Source organism: Rhamphochromis sp. 'chilingali' (assembly GCF_963969265.1).
Source record: "Rhamphochromis sp. 'chilingali' genome assembly, chromosome: 11".
NCBI classification, from domain to species: domain Eukaryota; kingdom Metazoa; phylum Chordata; class Actinopteri; order Cichliformes; family Cichlidae; genus Rhamphochromis; species Rhamphochromis sp. 'chilingali'.
Window position 1 is genome coordinate 29,697,368 of NC_137938.1, and position 20,721 is coordinate 29,718,088.

The following is a 20,721-nucleotide window of genomic DNA, read 5'->3' on the forward strand; positions in this document are numbered from 1 at the left end:
ACCCTGTCCCTGGCATCCTCCCGTGTTACTCCAACCCTCTGCATGTCCTCCTTCACTACATCAACAACATCCTTTGTCTGTTATCAACTGTTGCTTCTCTGCAAGATTGAAATGTCTATGCCAGGGGTGCCCAATCCCGGTCCTCGAGAGCTACCGTCCTGCAGCTTTTGGTGCATCCTTGTTCCCACACACCCGAATCAAATGAATGGCTTGTTATCAGGCCTTTGCCAAACATGATGGCATGCTGAAGAGGTAATCAAACCATTTGATTCAGCTGTGTTGGAGTAGGGATGCATCTAAAAGCTGCAGGATAGTAGCTCTCGAGGACTGGGATTGGGCAGCCCTGGTCTATGCTATCTCTAACTTTGTCCCCAAACTGCTCAACCTGAGTTGTCACTGATTTTTAGTTGTGTCCATTCTGGTCACTCCCAGTGAAAATCTTGGCATTTTCAATTCTGCCACCTCCAGCAAAGCCTGCTGTCTTTTCATCAGTGTCACCATCTCCAAACCACACAGCGGGTCTCGCTATCATCTTGTAAACCTTCCCTTTGCCTTGTCACCTGACACTGAACTCAACCAACTCCACCCCACCTTACCTTCACCCTCTCTTCTTCACCTCTCCTGTGCATTGTCAGTTACTTTGGATGGTTGACCCCAGATACTTAAAACTCATTCACCGTCATTACCTCGTACGTAACATGTTCAGCTTTCCACGTGTCTCCCTTGCCCACACACGTCTTGCTTCTGCTGACTTTTGTAGTTACTGCAGTTCTGTATATCACCCTTGCTCCTGAAAAACATAACATTGAAAATCAGTTTAGTGTCGAGCTATTTCCAAGTACATCACTGTGTACACTCACCAGGCACTTTATTAGGTACACGTTGCTGGTACAAGGTACCAGAACTGTCTTTATTCTGTCTTTATTGTGTCATAGAATATTAACATCAGCTCATAATTCACCTTTCTTTCCCATTTCAAGCTCTCAGTGGGATCAAATGCATTATACAAATAATGCATTATTATGCACAATTTTGCACTTGGTTAAAACAGCTGAAATACAGAGAGAGTATCAAAACCTTGTTGTTCTGCTACACGCCACTCCCCGGACACATCTGACAAGAGCTGTGTGCGACATCCAGACACACTACCAGTCTGACATGACTCACTTGTTGGATTACTACTACTGATGCTTTAATGCTTGTAAACCCTTCATTTTAACTTTATTAATATTATTTTTATGATTGTATACTTTAAAATGATCTCAGGATTTGTGACCTCAAATTATTTTTTTTAAAACTTTTTTTTTTCTTTCCAGAAAAGACACTGTATGCTGAACACTTCTGTTGGCTTTTAAGGTAAGACTGTTACCTTAATAAAAGTACTAAATATTATATGAAATACTGTTGAGGATAAAGAATAAGATCATGGATGATTTTTATATTGCTTCCTCTTTTTCATCATTTACCATTTACCATTTTAGTTAATTATTACCTTCAAAAAGGGGAATAATTACATAAACAATGAAGCAAACAAAGTCTCACAGGCTTAAAACAATATTTCAGTTATTTTCAGCAAAACATCAACATTTTGTAAAATGGAAATAGTGTGACTCTCAGCTTGTCCTAAAGACTATGTTTGAATGTTAGCCATACAATAACATTTATAGCAAGCAATAAAAGTGTCCTGTTTCCAGTACCTCACTCGGATCATCAGACGAATATGACGGTTGCAATAAAGGTTTTCTTTATATGCAGTCTACTTCAAGGTATGTTATTTTAATTTCAGTCATGTTGCTAGGGACTTATCTGTCTTTCCACATATGTAGATGCAAATGCAGAACCTTTACATTGGCAGTAATTAGAATGTTTACTTTACCATACCTAATGTCATGTTTCTGCTGCTTCAACTCAGGTAGCTTATGCCAAAACTGGGCAGTCTTCTTGCCTCAGACTGTAGAAGCACTGAGTGGATCCTGCGTGTTGATCCGCTGCAGATTCACCTTGCCCCCAGAATGGGAGAAATTCCTGGATGATTCATGTAAAGCTATCTGGAAGAAAGGCTGGAGTAGAACTCCGGTGTTTGATTCCAGCCTCACTGGTGCAAGTGGAAGCTTAAATATCCAGCAAGGAAACCTGACTGGAATCCTGCGTGACAAAGACTGCACCACCATCTTCAACAACATGCCACCACGCCATTATGACAACTATTACTTCAGACTGCAGTGTGACAATGATTTGAAGTTTAACTTTCCTTCAAGTGTCCTCATATCCACTCAAAGTTTGCCCCCTCCTCTTGCTATTCTACACATAAAGCCACATCTTTACTACATTTTAGGTCATTATGTCATTTTTGTATTGTTCTACTTTTCAGATTCACTGCCTAAACCTACCATAACGCCATTGAACCTGGAGGTAGAAGAAGGAACTGCAGTGACATTGACCTGCTCCGTTGTTTCTCACTGTCCCATTCTTCCTCCACTTCTGACATGGTCGCCCGCTTTAGGTGACACAGAGGAGGAAGTGGAAGCTAATCCTGCGACCTCTGTGATGAACTTCACTGCTTCTCACCTTCACAATGAACAAAAAGTTTCTTGCACTGCCGTCTATAACCGACAAGCTGGGAAAAGTGACCTTCTGTATGAAAAAATTCTGACGCTAAGTGTTCTTTGTGAGTATATTTTTATCACCTTTTCTTTTATTGTTTGCATTCATACCATAACATGATTTTATTTATGGTCTGATATTATCTGATTTGGTCTTCTCCAGGATAATAAAAAACCTATAAAAGAACATCTAATCAGATGGTTTAGGTTTTTTTTTGTAGTTTCAAAAGTCACTCTGTTTCAATGAGCTTCAGTTTTGCCATTCAATCAAGTTGCAATCAAGCGCTACAGCTGGGATAGACCCTTGGTTACATTGTAAACATTTGGCAGGTCTCCAGAAACACAAATCCAGTTTTGCTGATGTGAAAAGACAAATGTTTATCATTCCAGTTGTAGGCTTGACACTGGTTATGAGTGGCCCAAAAAATCTGTCTGTGCAGATAGATTGTGTATTAACAATTTCATATTTCTCTTACAGATCCTCCAAATAACACATCCGTTAGTTACTCTGGTCCTGTAAAAGAAGGCAGCTCAGTGACCGTGACCTGCAACACTAATGCAAATCCAGCCGTGGACAGCTACAGCTGGTACAAAGTGAATGGAGATCAGGTGTCAGTGGTGGGATCAAAGAAGAGGTTTTCAGCCACAGTGTCAGAAGTTGACAGTCAGTTTTTTTGTGGAGTCAGTAACAGTTATGGAAGCCAGAATTCTTCTATCACTCAGATTGACGTACAGTGTAAGTGAGCCTGAAACAAAAAGACAGATTATAAATGTTGGATCACAGCATAGACTGAACCCATGCTTGTTTATTTTTCCAGTTTCCCCGAGGGAAACAACAGTAATCGTCGATCCCACTGGTCCAGTTCTGGAGGGCAGCTCTGTTTCTCTGATCTGTAAGAGCCGCTCTAACCCACCAGTGACCAACTACACCTGGTACAGAGATAATGAGATGGATAAGGAGCCCGGACCAGTCTTGGTCATAGACGGTGCCGACACCAGCCACAGCGGTGATTACCACTGTACAGCCAAAAATGATCTGGGAGAGGAAACGTCAGCAGCAATTCAGCTGGACATTCAGTGTGAGTTAATTTAACACAGGAAAGACATTGATTTACACCGAAAACAAACAACAGAACTGTATTTCTCCAGTGTGCTCACGTCCTGAACATGGCTCTACTGTATATCCAGCTGTGCTCAACCCAACATGATCTGGGGCCAAGACTTGTTAACAGGGCAACACTAGTGTCTGAGCTATGGACAGTAACACATTGTCATATTGCGTGACAACCTCAAAACCTTCTGAGTCCATCATGACTGAGCTCCACTGTGTCCACATGTGTGCCAGTGTCTGAATGTATGTGTAGCTGTTTTGTTTAATTTGTGTCCTCATCAAGCTGTAAGAGTACAGAAAAGTATGATTAAAGCCCCCCCAAAGCAAAACACATTTAATTCTATCAAAAAGGAATAATATGAATCACAATGAAAAAGAAAAAAGTATTATGCATATCAATTAATAACTTTCTGCCCTAAAACTTGCACCAGAACATCCTAATTTATATATTTTCTGAAAGGCTGAATATGCATTCCCAAACAAGTAAAAAAAAGTCTTTGGATGCAATACTAACAAGGAACATTATTTTCCTTTCAGATCCTCCTAAAAATACTTCAGTGTCTGTTGACCCTTCTGGTCCTGTGCTGGATGGCAGCTCTGTGACTCTGACTTGCACAAGCATCGCCAATCCAGCAGCGGTGAACTTCACCTGGTTCCAGGTGGCAGGAAGGAAAAAGGAAGCGGTGGGCTTTGAGCAACACTTCACCTTCAATGTGACCAAACTCTCAGATGATCAATATCATTGTGAAGCTCTGAATGTCCATGGAGCTGAATGCTCAGAGCCTGTCAGCATTGATGTCACATGTAAGACTCTTATTCTTGTTTTCATTCCTTTGAAGCCTTTATGTTTCCCCAAGAAAAGCGCCCATAAGCCTAGTTAACCCATTACCTTCTTTGTCTCAGTTGCTCCAGAGATCCTATTTTCTTCCCGCTGTGTGAAGATTTTGTCCCAGATCCGATGTACCTGTAACACTCAGGGGAACCCGCTTCCCTCCCTGGTTTGGCAGCTGGCTGGCGAGCTTGTCAATCACTCTGCTGATATCCCAATTCGGGAAGTAAATCTGGGAAGCACGAGCGTGAGGAGCATCATCACTCTGTACTACCTGGGCCAAGACATGCCCTCTCTGGTCTGTCTGAGCAGCAACTCCCTGGGGTCTGATAGTATAGCTTTCAATATATCCTCCAGTGAAACTCAGCTAGGTAAAGACATCTGTAGGAAGCTTCATTTTATATTTGGCTTTTCTGTTGTGGCATTTGCATCTTTTAGTGATTGATATGACTGTTTTGTTTTTTTTAAGTCCTCCATACTCTTTCTTTGCTGATTGGTTCTGGAGTGGGAGCACTGGGGATGTTGCTGGTTTTCATACCGCTACTGATATGCCTTTACAGGTGAGGAACACAGAACACTGGTACCAGATATTTTCAAAGTAGGTTACGATTATCATGTATAATCAAAAATGCATATAACAGACATATTTCAAGTTCCTTTTGTAAGCTGACTAATTATAGAGCAACCACAGGTGCCACAAATCATTACTAACAAGGCAGCCTTCTGATGAAACTTTATCTGCCCACCTTGAAGCTGAAAACACACACGTGTAATACATGAATTGTGACAAAATCAAAACATTATCAGGGGGATAACGACTTTTAGAGTTTTTAACCTTGTGGCAAGGAATTTTCAAGGAGAAAGTATTTTTCCTAAAGCATATTTCAATGTAAAATCTTTAATGTGAATTAAACCTTTCACCTTTCTGTGATGGTTGCAGGAAAAGGAAGGGCAATGTTTCACTTGACAAGGGACTTGTGGATATTTCAGACTGTTTAGTCACCAATGAGGTGAGTTTATGTTGATGCATATATATGAGTTAGATGAAGAAATATAATCCCACCTGTGGTAGAATGAGTTTGCCTCCAGCTCTTCTTGTGTACTTGCCAATGTGTTAGTGTGATTTAAACACCAAAACATATTGTCTGTGAAGGTTCTCAGTCATCCAGGTCATCGTAGTCTAAAGACCAAGTCTAAAGAGCTTGGAAAGAGGAAGAAGCTTCTCGGCTGAGAGAAGAAACGTCTTCAAGAAACTTCCAGACGTCTTTCTTTCCAAGCTCTTTAGATTCCAAAACATATGCTGACTCTCTGAGCTAATGGTGTGTCCTGTTTGAATGATAAAATGAACTTTTTCTTGCATAGTAAATGTGAATATAGTATGCCAAAACATATGCTCTTAAAAAAACACAGTTAAAGTGAACCTCATTATTGAAATAGAAAAAAAACACATCTTTTCTGTGTTACTGAAACACACTGTTGTGGTTTCTCTGTAGACTAACTCTTCAAAGGCAGATGTGATTTATGTCAATAAAGCCATTCTTGAGGCAGAAGCAGCAGAATACAAGGATGACTCTCTCCATTATGCTGATGTGGACTTTGCTCAACTTCAGGCCAGGTCAGAGGGCAAGCTCGGGGAAGGTGAGATCAAAGGCCTGGTCTCTAAGACTGGTGTGGATTCTGAGATCCATGGAGAAGCACCAAGCAATGGAGGAGATGCAAAGTAGGAAGAAACACTTGCAGATGTTCATTTTGGAAGAGAGAAAGATGCTAAGGGACTTACATGAAGGGTTGATGAGAAAGTGGTCACTTAGCTTTAGAGGAATTGACAGCAGAAGCCCAGGAGTTTGGACATTCCCTCCGGCCCTGGTTTTGATCCTCGTCTGTAAATTCTTCTCCTGTCTTACTAGTAAAAATAGACATATCTGTATGCTGAGGTTGAATCTTTAACTATATGCATATGACTAACCTTTGTCTAATTCTAAAAAAACCTTTGTGGAGTGTGTAAGAAGCAGGTACAACCTAAAACTTGTTAGGCACTTGTTTTTATTGACAACTTTGTAATGCATAATTATTATGTGATTAAAAGAGTAACTGGCCCTGCAGTCAAGTTTGCCATCAAACAACAGCTTGTGTCAAAGCAGGTTATGAAATGGAACTATGCATACAGTAAAGTACTTTAATTTCAAGACAGATATATATACATTAAAAAACTCAGCAGGAGGATGGGAGCACAATTTTACAACAGCAGTCATTTCATTTTATCACTTATCCATATACACTTCCCCAACAGTCTTACATCTATGATAAAAAGATAGGTTTGTGTGCTTGTGGGGACTTATTACTATACATAAAGGAAAGCTAAAATTATATCCCAGGAAGGAAAAAAGAAACAATGAGGTAATACAAGCCTTGTTCAGTATAGTTAGCCTGGCAAATATATTTCAGAACGTCCATGGCACAAACTGGCAGAGATGTCTGAATAGGATCAAAGCATTTTTAGTCAAATTTTGACCTGAGAGTACTGAGTTTCATCTTCGCTGCTGCTGCTGCTGCTGCTGGAGTCTCGCTGGTGGCCAGACTTTGGCTTAATGTTCACATGAGCATAGTTGACCTCCACCTCATCTTCACTGGTATCTGTCTCTGAGTCAAAGTTATATGTATATGGAGGTTTGGGTGGAAGTTCTTCGCCGATGTTCTCATAGTCCTCCTGCACTTCTTGTTCTGTCTAGATGACAAAAAGTGACAAAACGGTGTCATAATTTCTGACAGTGTCTGGATTTGATGTACAAAAATAACCCTTGTTGAAGATCATTTTCATTCTTTACTTTGCCTTAACTTAATTTTCCTTGCTACAATGATTTTTATTTGTATTTGTATATCATATACAATGAGTATATGATATACAAATACAATGAAATAAGCTAATAAACTGAATGAGATACAGGGGGAAAAAGGCATTTTGAGCTTTCTTACCACTTTTGACTTCTTAGGCTTTGACACCACAGAGTACTCAGCATCCTCCTCTGAATCCCTGGGGAAAACATATAGTCATAAAAGAAGTCATGTAATAACATATCATTTAGGCTCCTTTTATATACAGAACTGAATTCTCACTTTTTTCTATTCTCAAAGAACACAGAAGCGTAGTTGAGAGAATCATTTCCCATGTTTCCACCATGTCCTTTGATTGGGTTTTGTGCAGAGGCAGCCTGAGCAAATGCAGAGAGAACTTGTCAATGAATGTAGAGTAGCAACTGAATCGGTTCATTCATGCCTTACATGAAGGATAATTAATAACTATACTGACAGATATATATTAACAGTAAGGGACAGCATAAGCACAAGGCTGGATTAGTGGAGATAAAACTTTACAAACTACTCTTGACTTTTATTATTTTCTACAGAGCCCCTAAAGTACTGAAACATTTTAAATGGATTTGTCTTTGTTGAGCTTGCACTGATATGATTGGATCACCTGTTTGCTTTTGGGCAGATTCACAGCAGAGTAAACAGTGTTCACGTTGGATGCAGTCCTGTGGAAAAATAATGATGTTAAAAATAAAAAATGCACATTCAGAATCAGAACCATTCAAAAGCTGAGCAGACTCTCAGTGTGCCATTCATAACTGAATGATGTTAAATGGGTGCTTTGACGAAAGAGTGAGCAGCAGCACCCAGCTCCCCTGCCAACAACGAGTCCCTTGTTCTGAGCTGGACAGTGCGAGCTGCTGCAGACTTACGTGCTGTCTGGATGACACTGGGGTCGTTGGGCATTTGGTTGATGACACTGGGGTCGTTGGGCATTTGGTTGACATGGATGGTTTAGCAAGAGGTCATCTCTGCTCCTGAACGGCTCTGCCAAACCACTCTGATTCCCACTGCTCCTGCTGACTCCATTCCAGGAAACCTGATTCAGTTTACAGATGGAAATGCATCATTTTTGTTTCATTTCACTAACAATTCAAAAGATTTAACATATGAGTTAATACCAGAAAACTACTCCAGGACCACACATTTGTAGTTCTTTGTTGAATTAAATTGTTCCTTCTGCGTCTGTAAACAAAGGGGCAGAAGAGCAGTCATACAGGCCAATCACCCGAACACGTTTCTCTAATGGAAACTATTTGTTATTTACTTTGTATATTACCTGTACAAAAAGATGAGTATGCATACAATTAGAAAAATAAGACAAAGCGAGAAGACCGTCACAATCTTCATAACTGTGTCTGTGGTTAGAAGAGACAGAACATCAGTATATAGAGAGATTTGTGAACAGGTAGCACAGAAAAACAAAAAGCACCCAAAGAGCACAAACCTCCACCAAGACAGTTCAATGGGCAGTGTTACTTTCTTTGTTCTGTTTAAATGTACTTTTCAATTAAGGGTAACCTGACACATGTTTACTTTGAGTACACAGGCATTATGCAGGAGTAGGTGATGGATAATAGGCACTGAGTTGTAAATACCTGGACATGAATAAGTTGAGCTTATTAAATAATGTAATATTGTTAAAACAAATGTTGATGGCTTGTTAACATGACCCCACTCTACACTGCCACAAAGTTTTATGTACGTATTTAAAAAAGGAAAAATATAATTTAAATGTATTATTATATAAAAACAATGCACAGTAGAGATAAAGGTCAATGCCTTTGGAATTCACTCACCGTCAAATAGCTTGATTGGCTCAGATGATCTTTCACCAATTTCGTTTTTTGCGACGCAGTAGTACTCCCCAGGCTGGTCTGATCTCACAAAAATATCCGTACCGTTTGCTACATTTTTGCTCTCTTTTTTGTTTATCCTCTGGTACCATGAATATTGCGTGACTTCAGGATAGCACTGACTGATGCACCTCAGTTTCACTCCTGTCAGTTCATCATGCTGCTCTTCCTTTTCTTTTTCAATCTTTGTGAATTTTGGACCATCTAAACAGAGGAATAGAAAAGAAAAGGAAACGCAAAATAATGACTTCAAAAAAAGACAGAATAGCTAAATATGGAAAGTTTTAAAATGACAATGTACAGTTGCTCTATTCAAAGCTGTTTCATGTAGAGTTAGAAATGTTCCTTTCTCATATCCCTTAGTTGCTGGTCCAAAGTGCACATGCGGCACAACCTGAATGACCTTTCTAAAGCATTTTACTTATCCCAGAATGAAAAACTAAAACCAGTAAAATCAACCACTTGTTAGAGTCCATGTCATATTTGAAGTTTAGATGAAATGAGTAAATAATTACAAAGCAAAGTATTAGACGTGTGGATACTCTGTTGTTGGTGAGAAACAATGACTGAAATATTCAAGTGTACTCACGCTTAACTTTAACTTCAACTTGCACTGATTTCCCCGTTCCAATTTTATTTGTGGCCGTACAGCGGTACTTCCCGCTGTCAGAGACACTGGCAGAATCCACAATGAACGGTGTCCCAGTGCTTATAGTGGTTTCCATCGTCCCATCGATCATCTTCATCCAGGTGAAGGAGCTTACTGATGGGTACGAGTTGGCACTGCAATCCAGTGTTAATGACTCATTCTCTTTTACAATAAGATCAGGATGACCTGTTATTTTCACCTCTCTGGGGCTATCTGTATTTAACGCAAATTATAAACAAAGAAATGAGATGATATTTTTATTTGTTTGTTTTTAATCACAAGATCTTTCTGTAAAATCATAACCTTAATATTTAAATTATTTACAACTCAAATTCTATTATAGCTGAAATTCAGCAGTAAAATAATCTAATCTGTTAATCAAGAAAAACAACAGTAGTTAATATATTGCAACAATGCCTCATGTTTCTTGAACCTCGTTTCCTGAGCTGATGATGTGTCTTTTGTAAAAAAACAAAAAATAGGAGCTTGAAAGTATGGAACAGCTAAACTTTACTGCCTGAGAAATTGTACTAAAACCACATTTTAGTTTAAGATATTGTCTAGTTATTAGATGATTGAATATTATCAGAATATAATTGTGTTGGATGTAACATATATATGACAAAGACATGCATCACTCAATTGCTTACAATTCACCACCAGTTGCTTTTTTGAGCTCCACTGGTTTCCTTCGCTGTTTGAGGCCTTGCAGGTGTAAACGCCTGCGTCTGTTGAATTTGCCTTAAATTTGTAGGAGTTGTCTAAAGTTAAACTCCATTCTAGAGTCTGAGAATTTGATTTAGAATATCTTGCCAGAGTGAAAGTTGGCAGTGGGAAACTTTCAGCAGTGCAGTTGACTTCGACAGGGTCGCCTTCAGTGACCAACTCAGTCATGTACAGATTGGTATGATTGGGAGGAACTGTGGAGAGGAAGCACCTGTGAGCATCATTTTTAACATGCTGAATGATATTACAAGATCAGTCCTTAAACAGAATGTCAGCTCTATGCTGAACCAGCATTCACTAAATGACGCAGCATGTTTTTATTTTCTTTGTATAAAAGTTGCAGTTTAAGTCAAATTTGAGCTTTTACTTGGGTTAAAATATCTAATTTGACACAGACTAGTTTGCTTGACAGTTAACATACTAATTAATTATCATTAGGCAAGTGCAGCTTCATCTAACGCTATGCTACAACAGTAATAATCACATTAATCTGAAAAAGCATGAATGCATTTTTTTCTCTGTGATGGTACTGATTGATAAAGGGAATCAGTTCTAAAACAAAGTGCAGAGAAACTTTAATATGTCAGCAGAGTACTTACACAATACTTCTATGCACACTGGCTCACTAGTGTCCCCTGTGTCAATGCTGTTGCTCGCGTTGCATATGTAACATCCTTCATTTGCTCTTTTTACTTTTTCTAAGTGAAGAGTTTCTATGAAAACCATGAGCATCTTCTTCTGGGGGATGTCAGTCTGCTTATAATGGAACCAGGAATAGCTTGAAGGGGCTGGATATGCATCAGTTAAACAAGTGAATTTTGCGGTTGTATTAATTTTCACACTTGTTTGATGGATAGAAATGTTAGTTTTCCTTGGTTTGTCTGGAAAACAGTAAATAACTTTCAGAATACTTTTGATACTGAAACAGTCAATACAGCATCAACACTAATTTATTTTTATTTTCTCTGTTATGTTCATAGACATATGGAACACAGAGGTTTAAAACTTACATTGAACCGTAAGTTGAAGAGTTTTTGATCCAGAGCCCACAGTGTTCTCGGCACTACATGTGTATTTACCTCTGTCTTCTGGCTGTATGTTTTCAACAACAATTCTCTGTTTTGAATCAATATGTGTTTTGTCTTTCTGCCAAGTAAAAGAGTCTGGTGGTGGGTTGCTTCTCTTTACAGAACATGTAAAAATGACTTTATCTCCTTGTATAATCGTTTTTGGACTTCTTTCAGACTTCTGTGAAATCTCTATGTCAACATCAGGGGCATCTACAACAGAAGATGTCAGTATTTGGTAAAGTTGATTCATTGTAATAATCAGCGCTGAAAATACTGGGCTGATGAATCAGAACTAAAAAAAATGCTAAAATACAGGATTCTCATAAAAAATAAAGGCTTATGCCAAATACAACGACAATATCTTAAACTGCACCAACATAAGTTTAAACCACTGAGATACAAACCCATTAAAAGGCATTCAGACATTTGCTAAAAATTTGTAAGAATAGATCAATATAATTAATGTGAAACAATACTCACAAATAACCCCAACAGTCACCACTAATTCTTTACTCCCATATTTGTTTACAGCTTTACAGATATATGATCCATTCTGTGATGCAGTAATTGATGAGATCATCCAATTGGCCTTTGAGTCAAGATCTCGACCATCTTTAGTCCATGTAAAAGTGGGCTCAGGTTGTCCTTTAGCAGAGCAAGTGAAACTGACAGACTCTCCTTCCTTTACAACTTTAGAGCTTATATTTGCAGACATGTCTTTGGGAGCATCTGTTCAAAAGGCAAATCAATACAGATTAGCAAATAGTGTGCATACAGGTACACCGTGTGTTGATTGTTTACACAAATGAAATAGACAGAATAGAACAAGTATTGGATTTCAGATACATCCATATATTTACAAATGCAGCAAGGTGAAAATAGCTAATCACATTTATTACAACGCAGGTGTCACACTGTACCAATTCAGGTTTTCTGAAATGAGTTAGAAAAAACAGAAACACACTACTTTTCTATTTTTCATCTTGCAGCAGAACAAGATCATTTTCTGGTGGCAGATCTGTTTAAATCAATTTTTTTTTTTATCACTTTCTTCTAATCTGACTCTGACACAGTAGTAACAGATGTTTCACAGATTCATTTTTATCAGAGAAATAATGGCAGCTAACAAAATGTTCAAATTTTTATTATTTAATAATCTAATTTTTGTAATAAAGTAATGTAATAATTTTACTCCCTTAGTCCTCAGACTCTTTAACATCATTCATATCTTTTACAAAAGTAGTAATTAGGTCCACACTTCAGTAGAAATTACATTAATAAACTTTCAGTTATGAACTTACATCCTACAGTGAGGCTGATATTCCGAATCAAACATGGATCTGTATTGTTCTCTGTTTGGCATGAAAACATCCTCCCATCATCCTCCCAAGTGACTTTAAAACTCAGTGTGGTCTTTTTAGGGTTCTCTGGTTTGCTTTGGGAAAGTGATGCCGAAGGACCTTCAATTTTTAGGCCTGAAGTACAGGAGCTTAATGTGGAGCATGTAAGTGTTACATTGCCATTTTCAGTCACGTTTTTTGGTTCCTCAAAAGTGAGCAGACATGGATTTTCTGCAAATGTAAAGGTAGAGACAACAGGAATGTGATAAAATCTAAAAGTATAGCATACAAGCCCTACAAATATGTTTGTTTTAGGAACAAATAATATAAGGCTGCTCCCTGAAGATTTAAAAAACTGTTGCAGGATCATACATTGATGTTACTAGCTTAGTTAAAACTCATGAGGATTGGAATATCAGGTGTTAGCTAAATATGGCTAGTATGCATATAGCTGTATTGTTTATCTGTACTATGTTCCATTAAATGAAACCTAAGGGATCGCTTTACTTATATTTCCAAGGGGAATGCAAATAAGGTGCCGAAAATGGAGTTCTCACACAAGAAATCGTTCATTATTATCATCTTAATGAAATAAAATATGTGAAATGACTTTTTTCTGACCAAATTTTATGTATGAATTCTATGTTGCAATTTCTTCAGTTTAAAAAAGGCATTGTTTTTTTTTTTTATCTATCAAATTATTTTAACCAATCAGATTTTTTCTGTAACCACAGCAGCTCAGTTCAGTGTTTTGTACTCTAAAATATAAAACATGAAAACAGTATATCTTTCAGCACTCTGATCTTTGCTCTTACCTGTGACTGTGAGGTTCGTAAATGGTTGTGTAATCCAAATATCACTTGAAGATGTTCCTACATATCTAAAAGAATAGTTTCCAGTGTCAGTTTTATTCAGGTCGCGAATTAATATACTACACAGTGAGGAAGGAGGATTTTTCCAACTTCTAGATGAAGAGCCGACATATTTCACCCTTTTTGCAAAGTGTGCATTGACAGGATGTTTTGACTCAGAAGAACTGAAAATAGTAGTGGCACTAAAACTGCCATTTATCCAAACTGCATCCTTCATCCAAAACCAGGACGCCGGACCATCACTGACAGATTTTATGATTTGACATTTGATTTCAATGCAGGACCCCTCTGTAGCTGTCAAGTTAGAGTCTTGTAATTTGAAGGGATTTTTAGGATGAATTTCACAAGAAAACCCTATAGCGATGACAAAAACCAGTGAGAAAGTTCGTTAATAAATGTGACCCTAATCAGATGTTAAAAGGAAACAATGCACTAATTATGGAGTAATGAAACACCTACTTTGTATTAGAAACAGCAAAATCAACCACCAAAGGGTGTGACCTGTCATTATCGCATAGAACTAAAGCTTGATTTCTGCAACAAAAAACAAAGAATATTTTTTTATGGAACTGAGTCATACTGTAAGCTTTACAACTTATAACAAGGTAGCTTTTTGTTTTCAGTGCAAATACGTGACTGTCAGGATTTTCCTTCTTCCTGTTTGCTACAGCTTTCAGAAAGCTGTTGCTTCTTGAAACCTTATAGTTAATTAAATGGTTACACTTGGGTCATTTTTATCACACATCTACAGCAGTGCAATTTAAATTTTGTTCTTTGGAGAAAAAAATTGTTTTTAACGCATCACTATAGTGCTGTTGGTTTATTGATAGAGTACTTTTGCGTCACTTATGCATTTAACAATTCATTACACACACATAAGAAGAAAGAAGAATGAAAGAATACATTGTTCTGTGGATATAAGGGTAATGTTTCAAAGGAAAACTGGAATCCAGATCAGAAATAATTCAACTCAAAACTTCAGGTTTTCTATAAAAAAAAAAGAAGACAATAACCATTGCAGCGGTGATGAATCAGTACAGACAGAGATTACATACTTACTGACAACTTGAAATAGGCAGTAAAAGGAACAAGGAAGAGGTTTTCAGACCAAAGCTTATTCTTACCTTAGAGGATCCAGTTAGGGTATGTAGAATGCATGACCCCCTCCTAAAGTAGCAAAAAGGAAGTTTTCACAGTTGACTTAAAACCTTGAATATATTTGCATGCCCAGTCAAGCTAGAGGAGAATCTGAAGATGAAGTTTTCAACAAGCTTGTTACAGTACACATTCAGTTCCTCCCACTTCATCTATTTAAAGCATGGTTATTAAAAGTGAAAGCTTCTGTTTTGTGAGTATTTACAGTGGCTTGCAAAAGTATTCGGCCCCCTTGAACTTTTTCACATTTTGTCACATTACAGCCACAAACATGAATCAATTTTATTGAAATTCCACGTGAAAGACCAATACAAAGTGGTGTACACGTGAGAAGTAGAACAAAAATCATACATGATTCCAAACATTTTTTACAAATAAATAACTTCTCACGTGTACACCACTGTATTGACAAGCACAGAGAATCTTAAAGTGCTTGGCATTTATTTGCAGAATTTATGCTCACATGGTGTTAACAGTGTACTTTTGTATTATAAATGAAAAATATACACTTTTGAACATTACATGAAGAAAAAAAAATTGACTTCATTTCCCCTTTGCATGAGCAGCTGCTAGTATGTTTTGAGCATCAGCTGCCATCTCATCAATAGCACTGTTTAAAGCCTGCAGCATAGCAGCAAAGGAGCGGCTGACCGAACGGGCATTTCTAGGCATCGCCATCTCCAGCAGCTTCGACGAAACAGTGGCCAAGTCCTTCTCTGCTGCCGCCAACCTCCTTTTCACTTCACCCTTGCTAACCTCTACTGACAACACACAGTTTCGTAACTCTTTGAGTTTTGTAGGTTCCATGCCTCTCTGTCGGGCTAATCGCTCCATGGACTCATTATCCAGGCAAAGAGATAACCGTGCTTTGGTCAAGATTCGCACTCCTATACTTGAATCCACCATAGATGCAACAAGGGGAACAGGAATTGCGGATACCCCACCTGACAGTGAGGCAGCTGCCCATACTAGTGCTTTAAATGCTTCCTTTTTTTGAGTGACCAGAGCTGAGGTGAGTGTTGGTAGAGCTAAGACAAGGGCGTGTGCCTTGATCTCTGGAAGATCATTACTCATATCTGCTAACAGAGTAGGGAAGTCAAACCTCTCCAGGGTGGCTGGTGCAACCAGGTAGACTTTAGGCTGTGCCATACCCTTTGATTTCAGCACTTCCAGACTGGCTTTCTTTTTTTCTTCCAGGATCTTTTCTGAATCTTTAACTGAAGCTAAGAGAATGAAATACACAGTTTGTCGCTGCAGGGAAAGGGCCTCCAAGAAAACATCTACACTGTTGGGTTGGACTGTCTGTGTGGATGTCATAAAGACTGCATTGTAGCGGAGGAACTTGTATCTATCCATGTATCCCTCTGGTTCAAATGGAGATATGTCTGGAACAGGTGGCAGGTCCCACAGGCGAAAGTCAGGGTGTTTGGGGTCAGGGTAGCCTGCTAAACCATCTGGAGGAACAGAGGCTGGAGAAGGAGCTGCTCCATCATCGCCAGCCCCAAGACCACGGAGGGAGTTCATGAAGGAGGCTTTTTCTTCCCCACGGTCCCCCACCACACCCAAATTGATCCTGCTGATAAGGAGGTCTTCCACTGCATCCTTAACATCTGATAACCTATTGCTCTCAATAGATTCCTTAAGGGTTTCAAGGAGGTTTAGGCCTCTGAAGACATCAGCCATCGCTAAGGAAAGACAAAAAGTACAATTATTTAAAAATGTCAAGGCTCTGTGTGCGGGCAGGCAGAGATGAGGATCCAAATGCAGGACTCGGAAAATGGAATGTAACTCAAAAAACCTCAGCTTTATTGCTGGCAGGAAAACAAACATAAAGTGAGGACGGAACACTGAGACCAAGAACACACAGGCATAAACTGATGGTACGACGCGACACTGAGCATGGGAAAACACAGGGCTTATACACACAGGGTAGTAACGGGGAAATCGGCAACAGGAGGGAGACACAGCTGGGAGAGATCAGGGCTAACGAGACAGGGGGAACAAAGCTGCACATACTAACATCAGACAGGAACAAGAACCTTCAAAGTAAAACAGGAAACAAAACACACTTTACTAAGACACAGACTAGACAGAGACAGACTTGACACTGACCAAAGGCTACTAAATGATAATCATAATCACAACAGTATCAGATCATAAATCATAATATAGAAAAACACCAAGATAACTGAAACACCAAGTACCAGAGAAACATAAAGGAAAATCCATGATGCAAAAGTACCAAAACATAATGAACTCAAAATACTGGGTCCAACGGACCCAGAACCGTGACAAAAAAGGCCTTAAAAATGTTTGGGATAGAAAGTTAATGTAAACCCCCCCCCCCCCAGCTCTAAAACACTTTATTATCTTTCTGAAGTATAAAAATAGAGATTATTACAGCTGGCAAATTGATAAAGGGTAGCTTTAAAAACAATAACTTTGGGCTAACAGAAAGGAGGAGAAAACGACTTACTAAAGAGCTGTACCCAGTACTTTTTCATGATTTAAAAACATCAGTTTTCTGTTTTCTTCTATCTGCTCTACAGTGTTAATTTAAGGTATAATCAATAAATAAATCTTCTGTTGTTTTCTGATGGTTCAATATACAAACATGCAGGAAATTGTTTTCACTGACAGGAAATGTCCTCTCTAATATTCTCATCTGTTTTTATAGATAGTTTGAAGCCCACAGAGGCAAAAAAAAAAAAAAAAGATAAAGACTTAACACAATAAAATTGATGAAGACAAATGCTGAAATGTTAAAAAAACATTGCTGTTAATTCCAGTCAACAATACTACACCTACCTGCACATCTGGAACAGAAATGGTCCTATCGCTGAAATATTTTGCCGTCAAACCGCGATTCTCCCACAGCTCTGAAGCACTGACAGCTTCAGGTTGTTCTATTTAAGGCTCCATCCAGCTAGTGGAAAGTTCTAATCCTATAAACTCAGCCCTAATCCAAAATCACTTTAAGCACATACATGATTAAACAGAATGTGCAAAGCTAGTGGCTAACATGTTAGCCTGCTAGAAGACAAAGGCATTTGCCAGAATATAAATAAGATACAGCTGTAGAACTTACTTTGTAATAGCATTTTATTTAAGGTGTAATATATACTTTTTCAAAATAAGCAAAATGTCACAAACAGTTACTGTTATCTGGCCAAGAATTTCATTATTACATCTTAATATTTTATACATACATATATATATATGAGATATATCTATAGGAACTATTTCAGAATTATTTAAAAAAAAAAAACGGATAAAACTTTCTACATACTAAAGAGGACAATCAACCTTGTTATTAGTGCTCATACCCATTAGTGGTATGGCGGTACATCATTGCCTGCGGAATTGGCAGCTTGTACATCTAGAAAAGTACCGCCAGTGCTGAAATGTATATACAGGTTTTAGAGCAATAAATGCTCCCATGTATGTAATGTTTTGTTCAGGGAAAGCTGTGCAAGACAATGCTAAACTACTAAAGACTCTGCCTACAGTCCAGATGTTTCACCAGCTACAAACATGTTGCACAGTTGTGCATCATAATATGAAAAAAAAATCTAGCAAACAAGACCCAGCACTGTTGAGCAGCTATAATCCTATGTCAGGCAAAAAATAGGACGACATTATACCACCAAAAGTTCAGTGATTGCCATAAATTTTAAAATGAGAAGCTTCAATTTACAACCTAACTATATATTTATATTGGGATTGTATCTTTTGCACTGTAACTGGGTTTATGACCTTCACTAAAGTAAATCATCATTATACAAAACACAGTTTGAACCTACACTTAATAAACGAATAATAAAGATTATGAATATTCCCCGATAGCTGTCTATAATTCAGATTACAAGATCTGACTGGAAATTACACTTGAGGTTAAGCCCTAAACCAGCAGATTTATTTAGGGTATATAGAACAACACCTGAATGATATGGAGATGTCCTCATGGTAGTGCTACAGTTCAGCATCTGTTTCTGTACCTCTGCTTCTTTCTTTATTAGTGCTGACACAGTGAAAGAGCAACCTGACAGTTTTGTTTTTCTTTCATTTATTAAATTCCTTTTTGGCATTACTAATAAAGAGGAACAACCATTAAAACTGTTAGAGCTATGCAGTACTGCATGTTCAAAAGTCATGAAAAATACAGAGTTTCCCCCTTCTTATTTTTAGAGGAACCCTGTATGCAAAATAACTAGCACCTGCTAAGCGTCAGATGTTATTTTAGGTTCCATCTGTGAGTAACTCCTCATCTATTTGACAGCAGGGGACAATTGTTTTACTTCTATACCAGATTTTCTCAACCATAACTTACTGTCACAGCTGGGTGACACCTTGACATTAGAACCAAGTTGCTAGGAAACCTGTGGGCAAGATGTAGTTAATGTGTTACAGTTTGTTTTTTTTTGTTTTTTACATGTCTGTTTCTGTGTGGATCAAAAAAACAAAATGTATGGTTATAGTCCTGAACTTTGGGCAGACAGACAGAGCAATAGCTTTCGTCTTTGCAATACCACATGTAAGCTGCGAGCCTGTGTCTGTGGTATTGATCTTATTAAAAGCAAAGTTCTCAAAATAGCCCACCACACGAATAGTGCATGAACATGAACTTTGATGTTCACTTTAATTAAACATACATTTCTTAGTCAAGCTTAAAGTCTTTTTAACCCTTTCATGCATGCATATGACAACCTCAATCAGGTTTTTTTAAATTATTTTTATTCATCTTTAGGCATCCAAACAAGATTTTTGAACTTCATTTTTTTAAAGATTTAGTTTTCTACATGTCCACTTAGGTGGACAACATATGTTTTGACTGGGTGGCAGGGTATGGAGTGACACATCAGTGTCAATGTAGTGGTTTATATGCAAGTGTGCTGGAATACAAACCACTATGCGTGAAAGGGTTAAAGCCACAGTATGATCTTAGCTAGTTGTACATGCTACTTATTTCTTCACATGATATGCCAGCTCATGCAGCCCTGTACAGTATACACTAGTCCATCTTAATGCAAAAATCAGAACGGCAAATATGCAGCAAAATGAAATTCTACATTATATATTCACAGCTTTTTATTGTCTTTGTACTTGATCAAAAAGACGTACAGGGTGGTGCTGTCAGTAGCACTGTTGTCGCCCAGCAAAAACGTCCTAGGTTTGAAACCAGCCTGGGGCCTTTCTGTGTGGTGTTTGCACGTTCTCTGCTGGTTCCCTCTGAACATTCTGACTTCCTCCTACAGTCCAAAGTCATGCAGGGCTTTAGGTTAATTGGTGGTTCTAAATTGGTCATAGATGTGGAAGTAGAAGAAAATGGATTGCTGACTGATGTCTTCTCCATCTAAATTAAAAAATGTTCTGAAAATAGACTTTTAAATAGCTGGACACTTTCTTTTTCGCAACCACACAAGTCGCCCCCTGTTGCCCATTTGAAATAATTCAGGTTTAAGACATTTAACATGGACTTTGTGTGCTTTATTTTTAAAATAGACCCTGATAGAGTGTGACCATCCTGTGTAAACTGTGTAGGCAGAAACAGAATGAGATTTGAAATTGAAAGCTTTGAGGTGACTAACTTTGTCCTCACCTCACTTTACTGCTGCTTTTCTAAATTTCACCATTGCCCTTCT

At 38.3% G+C, this 20,721-nt stretch overlaps 3 protein-coding genes across 3 annotated transcripts; 1 reads left to right on the forward strand and 2 right to left on the reverse strand.

The window, feature by feature from the left end:
- Positions 1 to 1,316: 1,316 nt before the first annotated feature.
- On the forward strand, positions 1,317 to 6,631 carry LOC308405480 (myelin-associated glycoprotein-like). The gene is made up of 11 exons (XM_080896156.1): positions 1,317 to 1,356; positions 1,695 to 1,766; positions 1,913 to 2,278; positions 2,372 to 2,668; positions 3,082 to 3,339; positions 3,422 to 3,682; positions 4,252 to 4,518; positions 4,618 to 4,914; positions 5,013 to 5,103; positions 5,484 to 5,553; positions 6,037 to 6,631. Exons 2-11 carry the CDS (start codon positions 1,721 to 1,723, stop codon positions 6,265 to 6,267), a joined length of 2,184 nt encoding a protein of 727 aa, XP_080752282.1. The 5' UTR covers positions 1,317 to 1,356; positions 1,695 to 1,720; the 3' UTR covers positions 6,268 to 6,631.
- Positions 6,632 to 7,043: 412 nt separating this feature from the next.
- On the reverse strand, positions 7,044 to 14,432 carry LOC308406044 (B-cell receptor CD22; the record flags this gene model as incomplete). Its single annotated transcript, XM_080896848.1, has 16 exons — positions 7,044 to 7,268; positions 7,517 to 7,574; positions 7,658 to 7,752; positions 8,019 to 8,076; positions 8,284 to 8,450; positions 8,533 to 8,596; positions 8,691 to 8,769; positions 9,211 to 9,471; positions 9,857 to 10,129; positions 10,567 to 10,836; positions 11,242 to 11,523; positions 11,653 to 11,922; positions 12,193 to 12,441; positions 13,014 to 13,283; positions 13,868 to 14,278; positions 14,426 to 14,432. The coding sequence occupies 16 exons, from the start codon at positions 14,430 to 14,432 to the stop codon at positions 7,044 to 7,046; spliced, it is 3,039 nt and encodes a 1,012-aa protein (XP_080752974.1).
- A 1,190-nt stretch (positions 14,433 to 15,622) lies between these two features.
- Positions 15,623 to 16,762, reverse strand: irgq2 (immunity-related GTPase family, q2; the record flags this gene model as incomplete). The annotated part of the gene is made up of 1 exon (XM_080896808.1): positions 15,623 to 16,762. The coding sequence occupies one exon, from the start codon at positions 16,760 to 16,762 to the stop codon at positions 15,623 to 15,625; it is 1,140 nt and encodes a 379-aa protein (XP_080752934.1).
- Between the last annotated feature and the right edge of the window lie 3,959 nt (positions 16,763 to 20,721).